Source organism: Monodelphis domestica, chromosome 5 (genome assembly GCF_027887165.1).
Source record: "Monodelphis domestica isolate mMonDom1 chromosome 5, mMonDom1.pri, whole genome shotgun sequence".
NCBI classification, from domain to species: Eukaryota; Metazoa; Chordata; class Mammalia; order Didelphimorphia; family Didelphidae; genus Monodelphis; species Monodelphis domestica.
The window spans coordinates 279941796-279958342 of record NC_077231.1 but is presented as its reverse complement, the minus strand read 5'-3'; the positions used below and the strand labels follow the sequence as shown (position 1 = coordinate 279958342).

Genomic DNA, 16547 nt, shown 5'->3' with positions numbered 1-16547 from the left:
AGCTGTCCAATAGGTTGGTTGTGATACAAGACTAGAGATCAGGAGAGAAGTTAAGGATGGACAAATGGACCTGAGAATTATTTGCAAAGAGGTGGTAACTAAATCCATGGAGATCACCAAGGGAAGTGATATAAAGGGAGAAGAGAAGAGGGTCATACACAAAGATATTCATGATGAATGAGCATGTTGTCTTTGAAGAAAGAAATTAATTAGCTATGTATGTAGTAAATGAGTATAAAGATATGGGACTGTCCAGAAGGGAGAATAGAAAATGCCTGAAAATGAGGGTGTTTCTCAGAGCAACTTTTTGTGGTAGCAAAGTACTGAGAGTAAGGGAATGTTTAAATTGAGGAATAGCTAAACAAACTATGCTAGATTGGAAAGGAATATTGTTGTGCTGTAAGAAATAATGAAAATGATGGTTACAAAAGAAACTTTGGAAGACTCATGAATCGATGAAGAATATAGTAAATAGAATCAGAAGAATAATTTATACTATAATAAAAAAGTGTAAAATTGAACAAGGTTGAATGATTTAAGAATTTTGATCAATGCAATCGCTAATTATTATTCCAGTGGGCAGCACCTCCTGAGAGGGAATGTAATATATATTATATCTATGTACCCATATTTTTATATAAGGAGAGAGACAGACTCATATTTTTGATTGTGGTCAGTATGGGAAATAGTTTTGTTTGATTATGCATATTCACTACAAGAATTTCTTTTATATTTGCAATGATGGTGAAGTAGGAGGAAGATACAATAAATGCCTATTATATGAATAAAAATAGAATTTTATTAAAAAATTACCTAAACCAGGAGTCAGAAGATCTGGTTTTCAGCTCAACTGTTACAAATTAATGGAATAATCTTTAAAAAGTCATGTTATCTCCTTATGTCTCAGTTTTCTCATCTTTAAAATGGGGTGATTGGTTGGAATACATGATCTTTAATGACCACTTCTAGCTTCTGTCCTATTTCTTCTTCATTTCTAATTAAATATTTCCCTTCCTATCTCCCCTGTCTTCTGCTTAAGAGTGCCACCTTCTTGAGGGAAGCCAAGCTCTTGTTCAAATATATTTTAGTTGTTGTTGAGACTTGATTTCATCTTTGTAGGGAACTTCCATTGTGGACACTCCTTGTACTAACAGAGATAAACAACTCCTGTGTAATTTCTAATCTTGGAGGGCTGCCTGGAGACCCCAAGAATCAGGCAGTTGACAAGCAGTTATTAAGTACACATAGTATTGAGCACTGTCATAAGCCCTGGCTATGGAAAAGGCAAGACCATTCCCTATCCTCAGGGAGCTCTCATTCCAATATGGGGAGACAACCTAAATCCAAGACTTAAACAGAGTAGATTGAGGTAATTCATCTCAGAGAGGAAGGTAAATGACTTGCCTATGGTCCTCCAGTCTGTCAGAAAGAGTACTCATGTCCAAGTCTCCATTCATTACACCACACTGCCTCTTCTAATGAGGAATGTACCTCATATATCTTAAAGCATTAGCAAATGCCAGCTACTGCTCCCTCTTGTAGTCCTTTGGCCCATTCACTCTATTCTGTGTGACAGGATTCATGGTCCTAGAAACATGCCATAAAGTCATAACACTTCTCTAATTAAGGTAAGAGGAGCCTTCCTACAGTCAATGCTTCAGTTATAGAAACTGGCTTATGGTAAGATTCATACTAGAATCAAGACTAATCTCTATCTTTTCACTTTTGTGGAAGCAATCCAAGAACCTGCTGCCAGGTCCTGCAGGGGAGATAGGGTTTCTTTCCCAATATATTATTCAACATTATGTGTATGTTTTAAAGTTTCAAGGAAATGGAGATCAGTCCAGCTGGATTTGTCTCTCGGTATCATCCATCTGCCCAGAAGACACAATTCAATGTACCTGACTATTATATAGGTGAGACACGCTAGCCTTTAGAGATTGGGAAGGCACTACAGCATAAATTAGGCAAGATATCTGGGGCCAGGAGAGATCTAGGTTCAAATCCAACCTTGTGATAATAGCTGTGGGACTGTGGTCCATGGTGCTCAACCTTAGTGTACTCCTCTGTAAAAGGCAGGGGTAAAAATAATACCCAAAGAACATCTCTTAAAGGTCTCTTGTGAGGATCAAATGAAGTAATGTCTAGAGAGAGCTTGGCTCTAGTGCTGTTATACAAATGGTGGTCATCACTCTTGTTGTTTGTGTTTTTAAAATAGTAGAGAGAGAGCTGGCCTCAGAGCAAGGACAATTTACATTCAGGTGCCATCTCTGATCCAAACTGGGTGCGACCAAGTCACTTAACCTCTTAGTCACCTTGGGCAACTCTAAGACTATCAATTGGAGAAAACATGACAACTTGCATTGGTAGAGAGAGTTGACTTAGAGGGAGTTCCCTGTTCTAGGGAAATCACAGATCCAATCACTAACCCTATTGCTATCTCAAAACAAAATCATGCATATTGTAGGCATCTTTCCTATAAAAATATCCAAAGTGTTTCTTAAATAATCAATGGGATAAAAATCTACTCAAATTTCATCCCCCAATTTTATTTTCACTCTTCTTTTAGGCCTGGCTCATTGATTTTTTTATTTTAAAGGCAGAGGAGTGAGATATATTTTAAAGACTATCCAAATAATTGCTATTTATACCAATGGTGTTAAACTCAAATAGAAACTGGGTCACTAAACCATACATAAGCATTCCTGCTGCTAAATACTGACTTTGAAAAACCATGTATTACCATTATCTATGTTCATTTCTTTTTATTTTGTTGAATTTTTCTCAATTATATTTTAATCTAGTTTGTCCCCACTCAGGAGAGCTAATGACCAAAAGTGCCACATGCTTGGGCACCTTTGGTCTATCTATCACCCCAAACTCACTTTTTTATGCATTGATTTCTTCTGAAAATTAAATCCCCCCTGAGGCTATTTTCATGATGTATCAGAAAAATCCTGACATTTTGGATATCTTTTCCATAGGAAATAATATTGTCTAACCTAATCTTCTGAGGACAACCCCTGGGCAACCGGCTGCCTGAGCCATATGACCCTGAGTAGATTTCAGTCAGTTTCAACCAAGCATTTGCTTGCAAGTTTTGTCCCCGTTAGGTCCCATGTTTATCCTCAGCAGTTGGGGATTCACTGGCATGTTCCAGTTTCTCCCTTCTCTTATCCTTGGTTCCTAGTCTCATGTTTATATAACATATGAGAAACAAAGCAGAAGGTGCTACAAAGTTCACCTCCAGAAAGTCTAGTCTCAAAGCCACTGGGAAAAAAAGAAATAAACATCTTTTCATTATGAATATTGCCTCAATGATGCCATATGGCGATGGATGATGGAATACCACAAGGCAAGAGTGATGTGAATGGTAGAGGTGAAAATAGAAAATAGAATCATGTTCTAGAGCTATAAATAAAAGCCCTCAGAGGCCACCTACTCAAATCTTTCCATTTTCTACATGAGGATAATGAAGTCCAGAAAGGCTCACGTATCTGAGGATGGATTTGAACCCTCAAAGAACCAGAGTTCTTTCTCTATGTGATGAATAGTTTACAAGTAAAATAATAACATACAAGAACAACTACACTTAATAGCATAATTACATATAAGTAATTAGATGTATAAATACATGTGGGAATAGTGGCAAAGGAAGCCATCATCTTTTATGTAGGATTTGCACATGTCGTTATTATATCATCAAAACAATGGCCGATTAAACATTACTTTCCTTCTCACATTCTATACTTCAGTCACTGTCCCCTCATATGACATTCTATGCCCTATCTCTTTGCCTTTGCCAAGAGGGAAGATTCTAACCCAAATCCTTTTCTGTCTCCTACATCAAATTATTTTCTTGCTTATCTATTCATCCTCTTGGGGTGAAATAAATACTCCTTTCTCTGACTGTATTTAGATTTACAAAGGGTGAAGGAGCATAGCCAATGAGGCTCACTACACAAATTTCAACATTGGCCAGCGGTCATGTAGGCTGTGTTAGGAGGTGAAGAATGACAATGAGCTTATGGGGGATCTGAAAAGCTTCCCTGTATCCTCAGCTCATTGTTGAACACGGGGTCTCTCGGTCATTGCTAGATGCTTCCCATCACACAAGGACCTTTTGGAAAAACCAAGTTCTCTTTGATGCTAGCACACAAGATAGGCTTTGTTTCTTTTCAAAACAATCCTTGTGTGGCTGAAAACTTTTTTTCCCCTTGCATTAAATTTGAGCTTATTTCTAGTCTTTTCTGTGAAGATGTCCCACAAAATAGGTTCTGGAACCATCAATTGGTCAGATAACAGTTAAGATTGGATAGCACAAAGGAGATGGGAGCTTGGAAGAATCAGTGATTTGTGAGACCAGCTCAGCCTAGCTGTCCAGCCTGGGGGGGGGGGGAGGACAACTGTTAGCTTCTTAAAAATTCTTGTTCATCCTTAATCTTTGTTACATTGCCTTTCTTCTTTGCTCCACCACAAAACTGGAACACAACCAATAATTGCTGTTATTTTTTTCTGTGCATATATACATATTTTCACTTCAAAGAGATGTATTTTGTGGGTAGGGACTCTAGTAAGGATTGCCTTATGCTCCCACCATTATGGTATGCTTATTCCCCCCCCCCTTTTTTAGACCCTGACTTTCTCTCTTAGAATGGATACCAAATGTCAAAAGGCAGAAGAATGGTAAAACCTAGGCAATTGGGGTTAAGCGCCTTGCCCAGGGTCTACAACTAGAAAGTATCTGAGGTCAGATTTGAAACCAGGACCCCTTGTCTTCATGCCTGGATTTTCACCCACTTAGCTTCTCTTACTCTAATCCAGTGATTCTTGTTACCCACTGACAGTCAACAGGGAAGAAGGGAAACCTAGTCCTCAGTTAAGGTGATGATATAACCAAGAAAACTAATGGAAGAACAGAAGATCTCTAATGTTGAGAATAATCAAGTTTAATTCCTAAATGTTGTGTTTGCAATGACATAGATCCAACTGAAAGAGAGCCAAGGCAAGCACTTATTTTTAATCTCCAAATTTAAATAGGTAGGAGGATTACTCAATAATCCCAACTAAAAACCAGACAGAAAGCCATGGGAAGAAATAGAAGAAAAGAAAGACGCATCAAGAACCATTGGGTAAACCCAACCAGACTTGCCCAGATGTATCCAAGCAGAGGAATGAGCTGATGAGCAAAAAGGGCAGATGTGGCCATCAGTGGGAGCACTCGCTCATTGCAGCTTTCTGCATACACCACTTGGTACCACATATAGTCCCTTTGCCAAGTGCAAGCTGCCAGCCCCAGGTTTTCCCAGAACTCACCTTCTTCAATTCTTCCTGAATGCACTGGCCATTGTCTTCAGAGGACAGACTTCCTTTCTGATGGTCCGATTCCGTCCTGGGCTCTGACTCCTGCTCCTCACCTGAAGAGGTTTCCTTCTCACTCATTTTAGCAGCTAATTCAAACAACCTGGACTTCAGTTTGTCTTCTGTGTCGTTTGTCCTGCTTTTATGATGGTGATCTTCACTGCTGATATCAGTCTCTGACAAATCATCAAAAACCTAAAATACAAACCAAGATTGGGAACCAAAGAAACAACTGTCTCATCTAGGATGCTGATAGTGCTTTCTTTTTTTAAAACCCTCACCTTCCGCCTTAGAACCAATACTTCGTATTACTTCCAAGGCAGAAGAGTGGTAAGGGCTAGGCAATGGGGAAAAAGTGACTTGCCCAAGGTCACACAGTTGAGAAGGGTCTCAGACCAGATTTGAACCCAGGACCTCCCATCTCTGGGCCTGGCTCTCAATCCACTGAGCTACCCAGCTGTCCCTAGCACTTTCTAATAAGCCTCTCATTCATGGAATAGGTCATCTGGAAAAGGAACAGATTTTTGTCCTCAAGCAATATTTTCTCCATTTCAAGCTTTACTCCTTGGTTCGGTGAGGCACTTTTTAAAATTCAACATGCATACTTATATCCATTTAATTCAACAAATATTTATTAAAACATACTGCTTGCCTAGAGGCTAGTAGGTTGCTCAGTGGATAGAGCATTGGTCTGAAGTCAAGAAGATCTGAATTCAAATCCAGCCTCAGATACTAAATAGTGTGACCTTGTGCCAACCACTCTCTGTTTCTGCCTTAGATTTCTCAATTATAAAATAGGGATAATAAAATCACCTTCCTCCCAGGGTCATTGTGAGGATCAAGGGAGATAACATTTGTAAAGCACTTAGCACAGTGCCTGGCACATAATAGATACTTAATAAATATGTGCTTGTTTTCATTCCTTCTGGCATTATATCAAGTGCTAGAGTCTTTAAGATAAAAATAAAATGCTTCTCACTTATATATGTAAGAGTTGTTTCCATCATTAGAACCTGAGTTCCTTGAGGCATGGAATGGTTTTACTTTTGTCTGATCCATAATAAATTACATGCTGATTAATCAATTCATCTCAAACAGTTTAAATTCTACCAGACTGGACATTAAGTACTATATTCTTTGAAAGGTTCAAAAGAAACTCTGGGCAAATGTTCTGCAGCCTGCAGAGCTGATTTCTCCCATCAGTATTTTCCTGCTTCACCTCTCCTCCTTCGGAGCCTTCCTACCTCCTGCTTCTAATTCCTGCCTGATCCTCTTGCAAGCTTGGCATGATTTCTTCCAGACTTTGGCATATGGATTCTGACAGGCTAATAATTTACAAGGCTCAGGGAGTTAACTCAATGGAGGGAGGTCTGTATTTTAGCTTGACTGCTCATCAGTTCATGTCTGTCTCTTTGTCAGTTTGCATTTCGTGACCACTTTCGAATGAGCAGCTGATTCTGATGGAATTTGTTATAGGGCTAAAGGGTAGGATGAGGGCTCACTTTTCATTGGTGTTTCACTTAGCCATGTTGAAATTAAATGATAATTGAGAAGACTCTCAAACAGGCACATCTCTTATAATTGCAAATAGATTACAATGAAATTGGGCGCTAAAGCAAAGGTTTCAGAGATATACCATAGAAAGACTGCTACACTTGACCGGACTCTTGGTCTATTATTGCACTTTGCAGATATTGCATTTTTTATTTTTTTACCAATTGAAGGTTTGTCAACCGTGCATCGCGCAAGTCTATCAGTGCCATTTTTTCCAGCTTCATGTGCTCACACAGTGTCTCTGGGTCCCATTTTGGTAATTCTTGCAATAGTTCACATTTTTCATTATTATTGTATCTATTAGGGTGATCTGTGATCAGGGATCTTTAATGGTACAAATGTAATTGTTTTTAAGGCACCAGGAACGACACTCGTATAACCTGACTTGATAAATGTTGTGTGTTTTGGCTGCTCCCTTCTCCTATTCCCCAAGACATAATATTGAAATTAGGCCAGTTAATGACCCTACGATGATCTCTATATGTTCAAGTGAAAGGAAGAATCAATTGATGCAGCAAACTTCATTGCGGTCTCATTTTAAGAAATTGTCACAGCCATCCCAACCTTCAGCCACCACCACCCGGAGCAGTCAGCAGCCATCACCATGGAGGCAAGACCTTCTACCAGCAAAAGATGAGGACTTGCTGAAGGCTCAGATGATGCTCAGCACATCGTAGCAATAAGGTATTTTTAATTAAGGTTCACACGTTGTCTTTTAGATACAATACTATGGAACACTTGATAGACTGAAGTATAGTGCAAACATAACTTTTATATGCATTTATAAACCAAAAAATTCACATGATTTGCCTTATTTTGATAATTTGCTTTATTGCGGGGGGCTGGAACCAAATACCCACTATCTCCAAGGAATACTTGTATGTGAATTTAGGGATTTAGTGATGATGCTGTAAGATTATAATTAATATCCAATAACTCCAAGTATTATATTTTATAAGATTTATTAATGATCACTTGAAGTAGAGGAAATAAAAAGGCAAAAGTAAAGCCTGAGTAAAGAGAAGTTTTTCCTGACCACGGTAGTGGGAGAAGAATGAGAGAGGGTGGAGGTTACAGAAACATTATCTCCAAAAAGAAAGGATGCAGTGTGAGGACAAAAGTGGGATTCTAGGAAATGGAGTCCTGGGGTACAAAATTCTAATTACACAATGCATACTAGCACTTTGAAATTTTCTTAGGATCATAGAAATATAAGCTATTATCCTAATAAGGGTGAGAACACAATGACATAATTATATTGGTCAATATCAAACATAATCTTCAACATATGAGGGGCAACTATGTGGAATTTGGCCTTATAGCATTTTTTATCTAAAATATTCAACATTGATATCTCCAAGGAAAATGGCTTTACATTTTATTTTTTTATTTATTGTTTAATGTTTTAAAATTTTATTTAATGCTTATTTAATGACTATAAATATATTATGAGAAAATTGTTATTTTCTTTTTTTCCCATGAGGTGGTGGGGTGAGAAGTAGAGAAAATAAATCTTTGATAATGTTTAAAAAGCAAATAGGAATGGGATGCTCTCCAGATGGAGATATCATTAGTTTTTCTTAAGTGCTTTGCTTTTTTAAAAAGAGACTTATTAGGTTCTGATCAAGGACACACGTAACACCCAGTGGAATTGTGTGTTGGCTACAGGAAGGGTTGGGGTAGGGAAGGGAGGAATAGAATATGATTCTTGTAACTAAGGAATAATGTTCTAAATTGACTAAATAAAATTTAAAAAATGCCTTATCAGAGAATTGATCTTAAAAAAATAAAAGAGACCTATTATGAAGTGGAACTAGCTGATAAATCTATATGATGTACGATGTAAAAACACAAAAACCTTCATCCATAAAACTTAAAAAAAGAAAAAATCCACAGGAAGTTGATTCTTATTGTTTTCACTTGTATTATCTTCCAAGACTTCACAATTTTCATGTGTGTCAATTCTTTAAAAAAATGTAATCTATTTTATATTTGAATTGTAAAAATGATCAGGTCTCCCTCTCTCCTTGGGGTTAGAAGTACAGTGACTGGCTACTCATGGGTCTACTCCATCAGGGTAGGGGAGGCTTTGACTTGCTCTTGCTTTGACTTGGGCTGGCTCATTTCTCTTCAGGAAACACAGTGGCACTCTGGTGCTGTGGGCTCATGCCGGACAGAACTGACACTGAACTCATGCAATTGTCAGCCTCATTCTCCTGGGCAGTAGGGATAATAGGCATGCGTCATGTACCTATTTTTAAATGAACTTTAGAATTATACATAGAATATAGACTTAATTTCACATCGACTAAATTCTACTCACAGTATAAGTTGGGGTATATATTTATTCCTAACCAATTGCAGACAGCTAATGCTCAGAACTCTATCAAGTTGATAAAATGAAAATATTCCTAAGGATAATTGATGTATGGTAGCTGATATGGGCAGACCATTTAATCCACTCATTGTCAAAAGAATTTAAGGACAGCTCCCTGAGGATTGGGTCGCCCCCTTGTGGTGAGATAGTGGTAGGATATGCAGGAGAATGATGCTGCAGGGACAAGCAGAGATGAGGGGCAAACTTTTGCTGGAGGAACACCTTTCTGCAGTCCAGATTAAAAAGCCAATCAGCAGCAGGAAAAGAGAATGAGGTGTCATGAATTAGAGTAATAGGACCTTAGTTCATTTACTACCTGTGACACTAGAAGCAAACCCTTAACCTTTTTCATCTTTAGTTTTCTTCATCTATTAAAAGAGTAGGTTGGTCTAAAAAAGCTCTAAGGTTCCTTTTAGCTCAACATTTAGGATGCTATAATTCATAAAAAATAAAACCTTTACTTTCTGTCTTAGAATCAACACTAAGTATGAGCTCTTCTTCTTATTCCTCCTCCTCCTCTTCTTCTTTTTCTTCCTCTTCTTCCTCTTCCTCTTCTTCCTCTTCCTCTTCCTCTTCCTGCTCCTCCTCCTCCTCCTCCTCTTCTTCCTCTTCTTCTTCTTCTTCCTCCTCTTCTTCCTCTTCTTCTTCCTCCTCTTCTTCTTCTTCTTCCTCCTCTTCTTCCTCTTCCTCTTCTTCTTCTTCTTCCTCCTCTTCTTCCTCTTCCTCTTCTTCTTCCTCTTCTTCCTCTTCCTCTTCCTCTTCCTCTTCTTCTTCTTCTTCTTCTTCTTCTTCTTCTTCTTCTTCTTCCTCTTCCTCTTCCTCCTCTTCTTCTTCTTCTCTTCCTCCTCCTCCTTCTAATAAACGCTTATGTGTTGTTTTACAATCAATGCCATATATTGGTTCCAAGGCAGAAGAGTGGCAAGGGCTAGGCAATGGGGATGAAGTGACTTGCCCAGGGTCACACAACTAGAAATTAAATAAGGTCATATTTGAACTCAGGACCTCCCATCTCCAGGCTTGGCTCTTAATCTACAGTCACCTGGCTTTTCTTCCTATAATTCATTATTAAAGCAATTTCAATTTAGGATTTAGAGGATTTAGATTAAAAGATACTGGAGAGAAAACACTGCTCTAGCTTTCTAATTATACTATTCTGTGCCTCTTGTCTCCCCCTCCTTATCTGCACCTGCATACAGAGAGATAAACACCTTCACAAACACATACACACACGTGAGAAGAGGCTTGTGTTCTGTAGCAGGTCTCAAGTATCCAATGAAAGATTCACGTGTGTGTGTGTGTGTGTGTGTGTGTGTGTGTGTGTGTGTGTGTGTGAAGTGAATCTTTCATTGGAAACCTGAGCCTTGCTACAGAACACCAGCCTCTTCTCAGGGAAGAGAAGCTAATCAAACATTCAGCGTGGCCGGAAGAGGCACAATATGGTGGGACTTGACCCTGAAATCTCTAGGAAATGAAGCACTGCCACCATCTAGTGGCACAAATGGTTGAATAATGCTGTTCCAAAAATGTGGTTGGAGCTAGAGAAAAAGGTTTATTCATGAAGGATTCATAAAGCCCTCGGAATGGCCCAGTCACATGAAAACAACCCATCTTTTTCACAGCTTCACCTTTACAGAGAGCCGAGTAAACAGTTCCAAATTAGGGGAAATGGACCTTTGAGAAAATCCCCAAAGCCCTCTCTGACACTCTCTCCCCACCAACGTTCTCTTGTAATGTCAAATCTCAACAACTGGCCAGGCAGCATGTATTAGACATCTAATGCGACGTACCAAGAACTCTGCTGAGTGCTTGGTATACAAATAAATGTACCCCCCCCCCCCAAGAGCCTCTGGTCTCAAGGAGCTCAGAGATTGACTGGGGAGATGATATGTAAATAGCCACTAACGAATAAGCTACACACAGGATAAATTAAACAAGGGAGAGGCCTCAGCATGAAGGGGGATTGGCAAAGGCTTCTTCCAGAAGTTGGGATTTTAGCTGGGGCTTGAAGGAAACAAGGGAGGTCAGGAGGAGGAGACGAAGAAAGATGGTATTTCAGACGTGGGGGACAACCAGAGAGAATTGGGGGGATGTTTTATCTTGCTTGAGGAATAACAAAGAGGCTAATATCACTAGATTATAAAAAAATGGAGGTGACAAAGGTTTAATAAGACTAGGAAGGTAGGAAGGGGCCAAGTTACGAAGAGTTTTGAGGACCAATAGGAATATAGACTTGAGAAGAGAAGAATTGGGGAGGGGGACAAGATACAATCCTGTTATTATTATTCAGTTATGTCCAACTTTTTGTGAACCCATTTGGGGTTTTCTTGGCAAAGATACTTGAGTGGTTTGCCATTTCCTTCTCCAGATCATTTTACAGATGAGGAAACTGAGGCACATGGGGTTAAGTGACATGCCCAGGGTCACATAGTTAGTAAGTGTCTGAGATCAGCTTTGAATTTAGGAAGATGAGCCTTCTGGAGTCCAAGTCTGGCGCTTTCTCCACTGTACCACCCAGCTGCCCAGCTGCCCATATGACTTTCTTGCTTAAGACCTTTATGGGGTTCCCTGATGACTTTAGAATAAAAAATGAACTCCTGAACTTTGTAGATTTAAGTTTTTGACTGTCCTGAGCTCATATTTCTCTGCCCTCACTTTTTACACATCATTTACTTTTATCGCCTTTATGTTCTTGCCAAACTGACAACTCGCCATCTCCCAAGTTCAGAATTCAAATTCTCACCTCCATGATCTGGGTGGCTCCTTGAGCAGAATGTATTTCCTCCTTGCTTCTTCCTTTTAGGATCCTGTCTAAGCTTAGCTCGTCCATCACCTCCCTTTGTGAAGTCTTTTCTGACATCCTCCAACTTGTCAGTTTTCTCCTTACCTTGCTCACATCACCACATCTACACTTACTTGCTGCTATTTTTTATCCATGCCACCACCCCCACAGCAGAATTTAAGCTCTTTGGGAGTAAGAGCCATTTTGCTTTCCTCTTTGTATCTTTCACCATGTCATAGTAGGTTCTACACAAAAGTTGACTGTGTTGAATTTAATTCAACATTAGCAAAGTTCTGAAGAGCTGGAATGAGGGAAAGTGCAAATGTGATAGAAAGAGGGCTGGGGTATGAAATCAGAGGACCTGGGTGTAAATGTTGGTTCTGTGACCCTGGGTAAATCATTAACCTCTGCAAGTTTTAGTTTTTCTTATCTGTGAGGAGGGTCATGGGAAAATATGGCTAGGTTATGAACTCATGAGTCAGGAAGACTTGGGTTCAAATCCAACTTGGGACACTAGCTTTGTGACCCTAGGCAAGTCATTAAATGTCCTAAATCCTCAGTTTCTTCATCTGTAAAATGATGGAGTGGGGCTCAATAGCCTCTAAAATCCCTTCAAGCTTTAAAATTGAGATCCCCATGGTCTTGTATTCCTATGATCAATTATTTGTAGCAAATGGCAGTTTCTCTGAGCCTCCATTTCTTTCTCCATAAAGAAAGACCTTTCATGTTCCTTCCAGGTTTTAGAGTATCATTCTATGAATGGTTTCAACAAAAGTGCTTTTGGATTAAGGCTTCCTCAGAAAGAAGGGATTACTGTGTGTTTGAGCAGTCAGAAAAGTTTCCTGGAGGAGGGGGAATTTCAGAGAGATGGGTAGAGATGGGATTCGGGAGCCAGAGAGTAGAAGACATCCCCTGTGAGAAGAGGTTAAGCAAATTGCATGCCACTTAAAAGGCACTGTACATCTGTAAACCCATATGATTGATTAGAGCTGAAGAAATGAAAGAGCCCTGAGAGATCACCTAATCAACACCCTGATTTTACGGTTAAGTATACTGAGGCCCATAGAGGCTAAAGGATGACCAACTTAACACAAAACAGTGTCAGAGGTGGGTTTTGAACCTGGGTCCTTTGACTCCAGAGCTAGCTCTCTTTAAATTGCTCTATGCTTGCTGGTGGAGTTGTGAATTGATCCAACCATTCTGGAGGGCAATTTGGAACTATGCCCAAAGGGCGATAAAAGACTGTCTGCCCTTTGATCCAGCCATAGCACTGCTGGGTTTGTATCCCGAAGAGATAATAAGGAAAAAGACTTGTACAAGCATATTCATAGCTGCACTCTTTGTGGTGGCCAAAAATTGGAAAACGAGGGGATGCCCTTCAATTGGGAAATGGCTGAACAAATTGTGGTATATGTTGGTGATGGAATACTATTGTGCTCAAAGGAATCATAAAGTGGAGGAATTCCGTGGGGACTGGAACAACCTTCAGGAATTGATGCAGAGTGAGAGGAGCAGAACCAGGAAAACATTGTACACAGAGTGTACACTGTGGTTCAATTGAACGTAATGGATTTCTCCATTAGTGACAATGCAGTGATCCAGAACAATTCAGAGGGATTTATGAGAAAGAACACCATCTACATCCAGAGAAAGAACTGTGGGAGTAGAAACACAGAAGAAAAACAACTGCTTGATCACATGGGTTGAGGGGGATATGACTGGGGATGTAGACTCTAAATGATCACTCTAGTACAAACATCAACAATATGTAAATAGGTCTGGACCAATGACACATGTAAAACCCAGTGGAATTTCTTGTTGTCTATTGGAGAGGGGTAGAAGGAGGGGAGGGAAAGAACATGAATCATGTAACCATGGAAAATTTTCTCAATTAATCAATAAAATTGCATAAAGATAAGTAAATTGCTCTATGCTACTGTTAATATTTGTTGCACGAGCAACAAAGATGGTGGAGGGGTAGATGTATGTGGCATGTTAAGTAGACTTTGAGTAGACCAATTTGGCTGAAATAAAGGGTTCTTATAGGGGAGCAGCAGGAAATAAGTCTGTATAGTTAGGTTCAGGCAAAGTTGTAGAAGTCCTTCAAGACCTGACCCAAAAGTATGGGCTTTATTCCATAGGTGATGAGTAGCTATTGAGGGTTTTTGAATGGGTTAATAGCATTCTGAAAGTTGTGATCTAAAATTTTAAAAATAAGGGTAGGGGCAGAGCCTGATCCTGTGATTTCACTGCTTAGGGAGCTCTCAATATGGAAACCAGCACCTTCTGTATAATTTAGGACTTCAGAGTTGATCAAATCAATGAAGAGATTAAGAAAGTTGCCTGGGGTCTTACAGTTAGTATGCCAGAGACAGAGCTTGAACTCCAGTCTTCCTGCCTTTGGGACCAACTCTCTTAAATCCTTCCCTTTTAAAGCATTAGCATCTGTCTTGGAAACAATACTGAGTGTTGGTTCTAAGGCAGAAGAGCAGTAAGGGCTAGGCAATGGAGGTTAAATGACTTGACCAGGGTCACACAGCTATAAGGTATAAAGAGACCAGATTTGAACCCAGGGTCTCCCATTTCCAGGTCTGGCCACCCAGCTTCCCCTTCTCTCATACTTAATGTTAGTAGGCTATAGAACTCTTACCTGATTCGAGTCTGAATCTTTCTCATGGCTTTGGGTAGGGGGCTGTTCTTCGCCCAGCTCCTCGGAGGCCAGCTTATTCCTCCTCCACCTCCTTGACCGCTTGTCGGCTGTATGGTGAGTGGCCTCAGCCTCACTGCTGTCTGAGTCCTGGGTGTCAGTGGCTTGGGGGTTGAAGTTCACATCCAGCCCTCCTTGTAGGTGTGCTTTTTCTAAGGAGTGGTTGCTGGGAGGTTTTCTCTGGAGCCAGGGTCTCTTGGCTGGCCCTTGGACTTCTCTGGAAGAGCTCACCGAAGAAGTCTCTGAGTCAGAGCACATGGCCTCGGTATTGGTGTAGAGACCAGAGGAGGGGGACATTCCTCGGGGACACTGGTCGTGGCCATAAGCCCACTCGGTATGGTGCGGGGAATCGGTGGAGTAGGAATTTTCCGACAGGCTCTGGGGTCTCTGGTGGAGCTTGTTCAGGGTCATATTCCAGTCAAAGTCATCCTCACTGTCTGAGCCCATCTCATCATAGGCAGACACCACACTGGACTCCTTCTCCAGAGCCTGGAAAGCCTGGCTCTTGGATTTGGCCAACAGGCGGTGATGAGGAAACAGCTTATTCTTCAAGGCTACCCAGTTCCCATCAGCACTTTGCAAAACAGGGTCCTCCGGATCTAGACAGAAGAAAAAGAAACACCTAATGAGGCATCCTCTGCTCAGCCATTCTTGGCAATGACACAGTAAATAACTGACTTCTAGGTGTCTGCAATGGGGAAGGGGAAGAATGGTGCCAACTGACCTTCACTTGGCTCAAATCATTAGCAGGATGGATGGAGAGCTTTATGAACAGAAACTTATATGAGCTCCTTTGTTCTAAACTGACCTCTCTGCCAGAACTTTGAATGTAGGCTCTAAGATCATGATGGAGCCCCAGAGGGAGGAGCTGAGGAAGAGCTCTGTATCCTAGCAGGAACTAGGACATCAACTGATTTGGCCAACAGGAGTGGGCAAGGCTTTGAGATCTGGGCTTTCTTGATCTTGTTCTCTTTCCCTTTGGTGAGCCATAAGAGGAGGTGCCTCTTGCTTCTGCTGCCTCTTTTATTCTCTCTATCCAGTCTTCCTTTTCTTCTGGAGGATCAACTAGTAGAGAGCACTATGGTATTGCACTTCTCTGTAGGCAGAGTAGTAGGAGGCTATTCTTCTGACACGTAGGGGAGCTAAGGACAAGCTTTTTTTCCCCATTGTCTTTCTTAACCTCCCCTCTGCCCCAAAGTAGACTGTTTGTGGGACCTCAAGTTGAGGAAAGGCCTCCAGAAGTCTACTACAAATCTATGACCATCCTCTTTCTGAGAAGAACTGAGCACCTTATGTTTTTAGGAAAGAGACTATAGCCGTCTCAGAATGCTGGGGAAGAAGGATAAAAGCTAGCAGGGAGAGGGGTGAGGAAATAATTGAGCTGGTCTTAAAAGCTTTATAGGCAGTTCCCATGTGTACAACTAGAACAACAGGATTTCAGAGTTGGAGAGATCTAATAAATTCCCCCTTTTTTTTACATGACATATTGTACAGGTTGCCACCTTGATCCTATTATAATTTTCACTCCTCTCTAGATTGAACTTGAATGTGAGAGATAAGAAAAATACAAGAGATCCCATTAAGTCCTACCTAGCACAGGTGCTCTAAGGGCGGTAAGGACGGTTCTGACTCGTAGAGCAGGGGGTGGGATGGCCAATTCAGCTTTAGGGTCCAGAGGTCAGATCTTAATCTGGTCTCCCTGGGTAGCCGTACTCACAAATTAAACCACTGAGGCATTACCTGACTCCCCCAACACACAGGGAGACGAC

The 16547-nt window shown here is 40.6% G+C and overlaps 1 protein-coding gene across 9 annotated transcripts in view; it reads right to left on the bottom strand.

The window, feature by feature from the left end:
* The window catches only part of MYRIP (myosin VIIA and Rab interacting protein), a 448499-nt gene that overhangs the window by 42446 nt on the left and 389506 nt on the right, over positions 1–16547 (bottom strand). For all 9 annotated transcript variants that reach the window (XM_007505045.3, XM_056800212.1, XM_056800214.1 and 6 more), the window contains exons 10-11: positions 14722–15377; positions 5317–5556 (exon numbers count right to left, since the gene is read on the bottom strand). In XM_007505045.3, coding sequence (XP_007505107.2) covers positions 5317–5556; positions 14722–15377 — 896 coding nt within the window. The remainder of the gene's footprint in view (positions 1–5316; positions 5557–14721; positions 15378–16547) is intronic.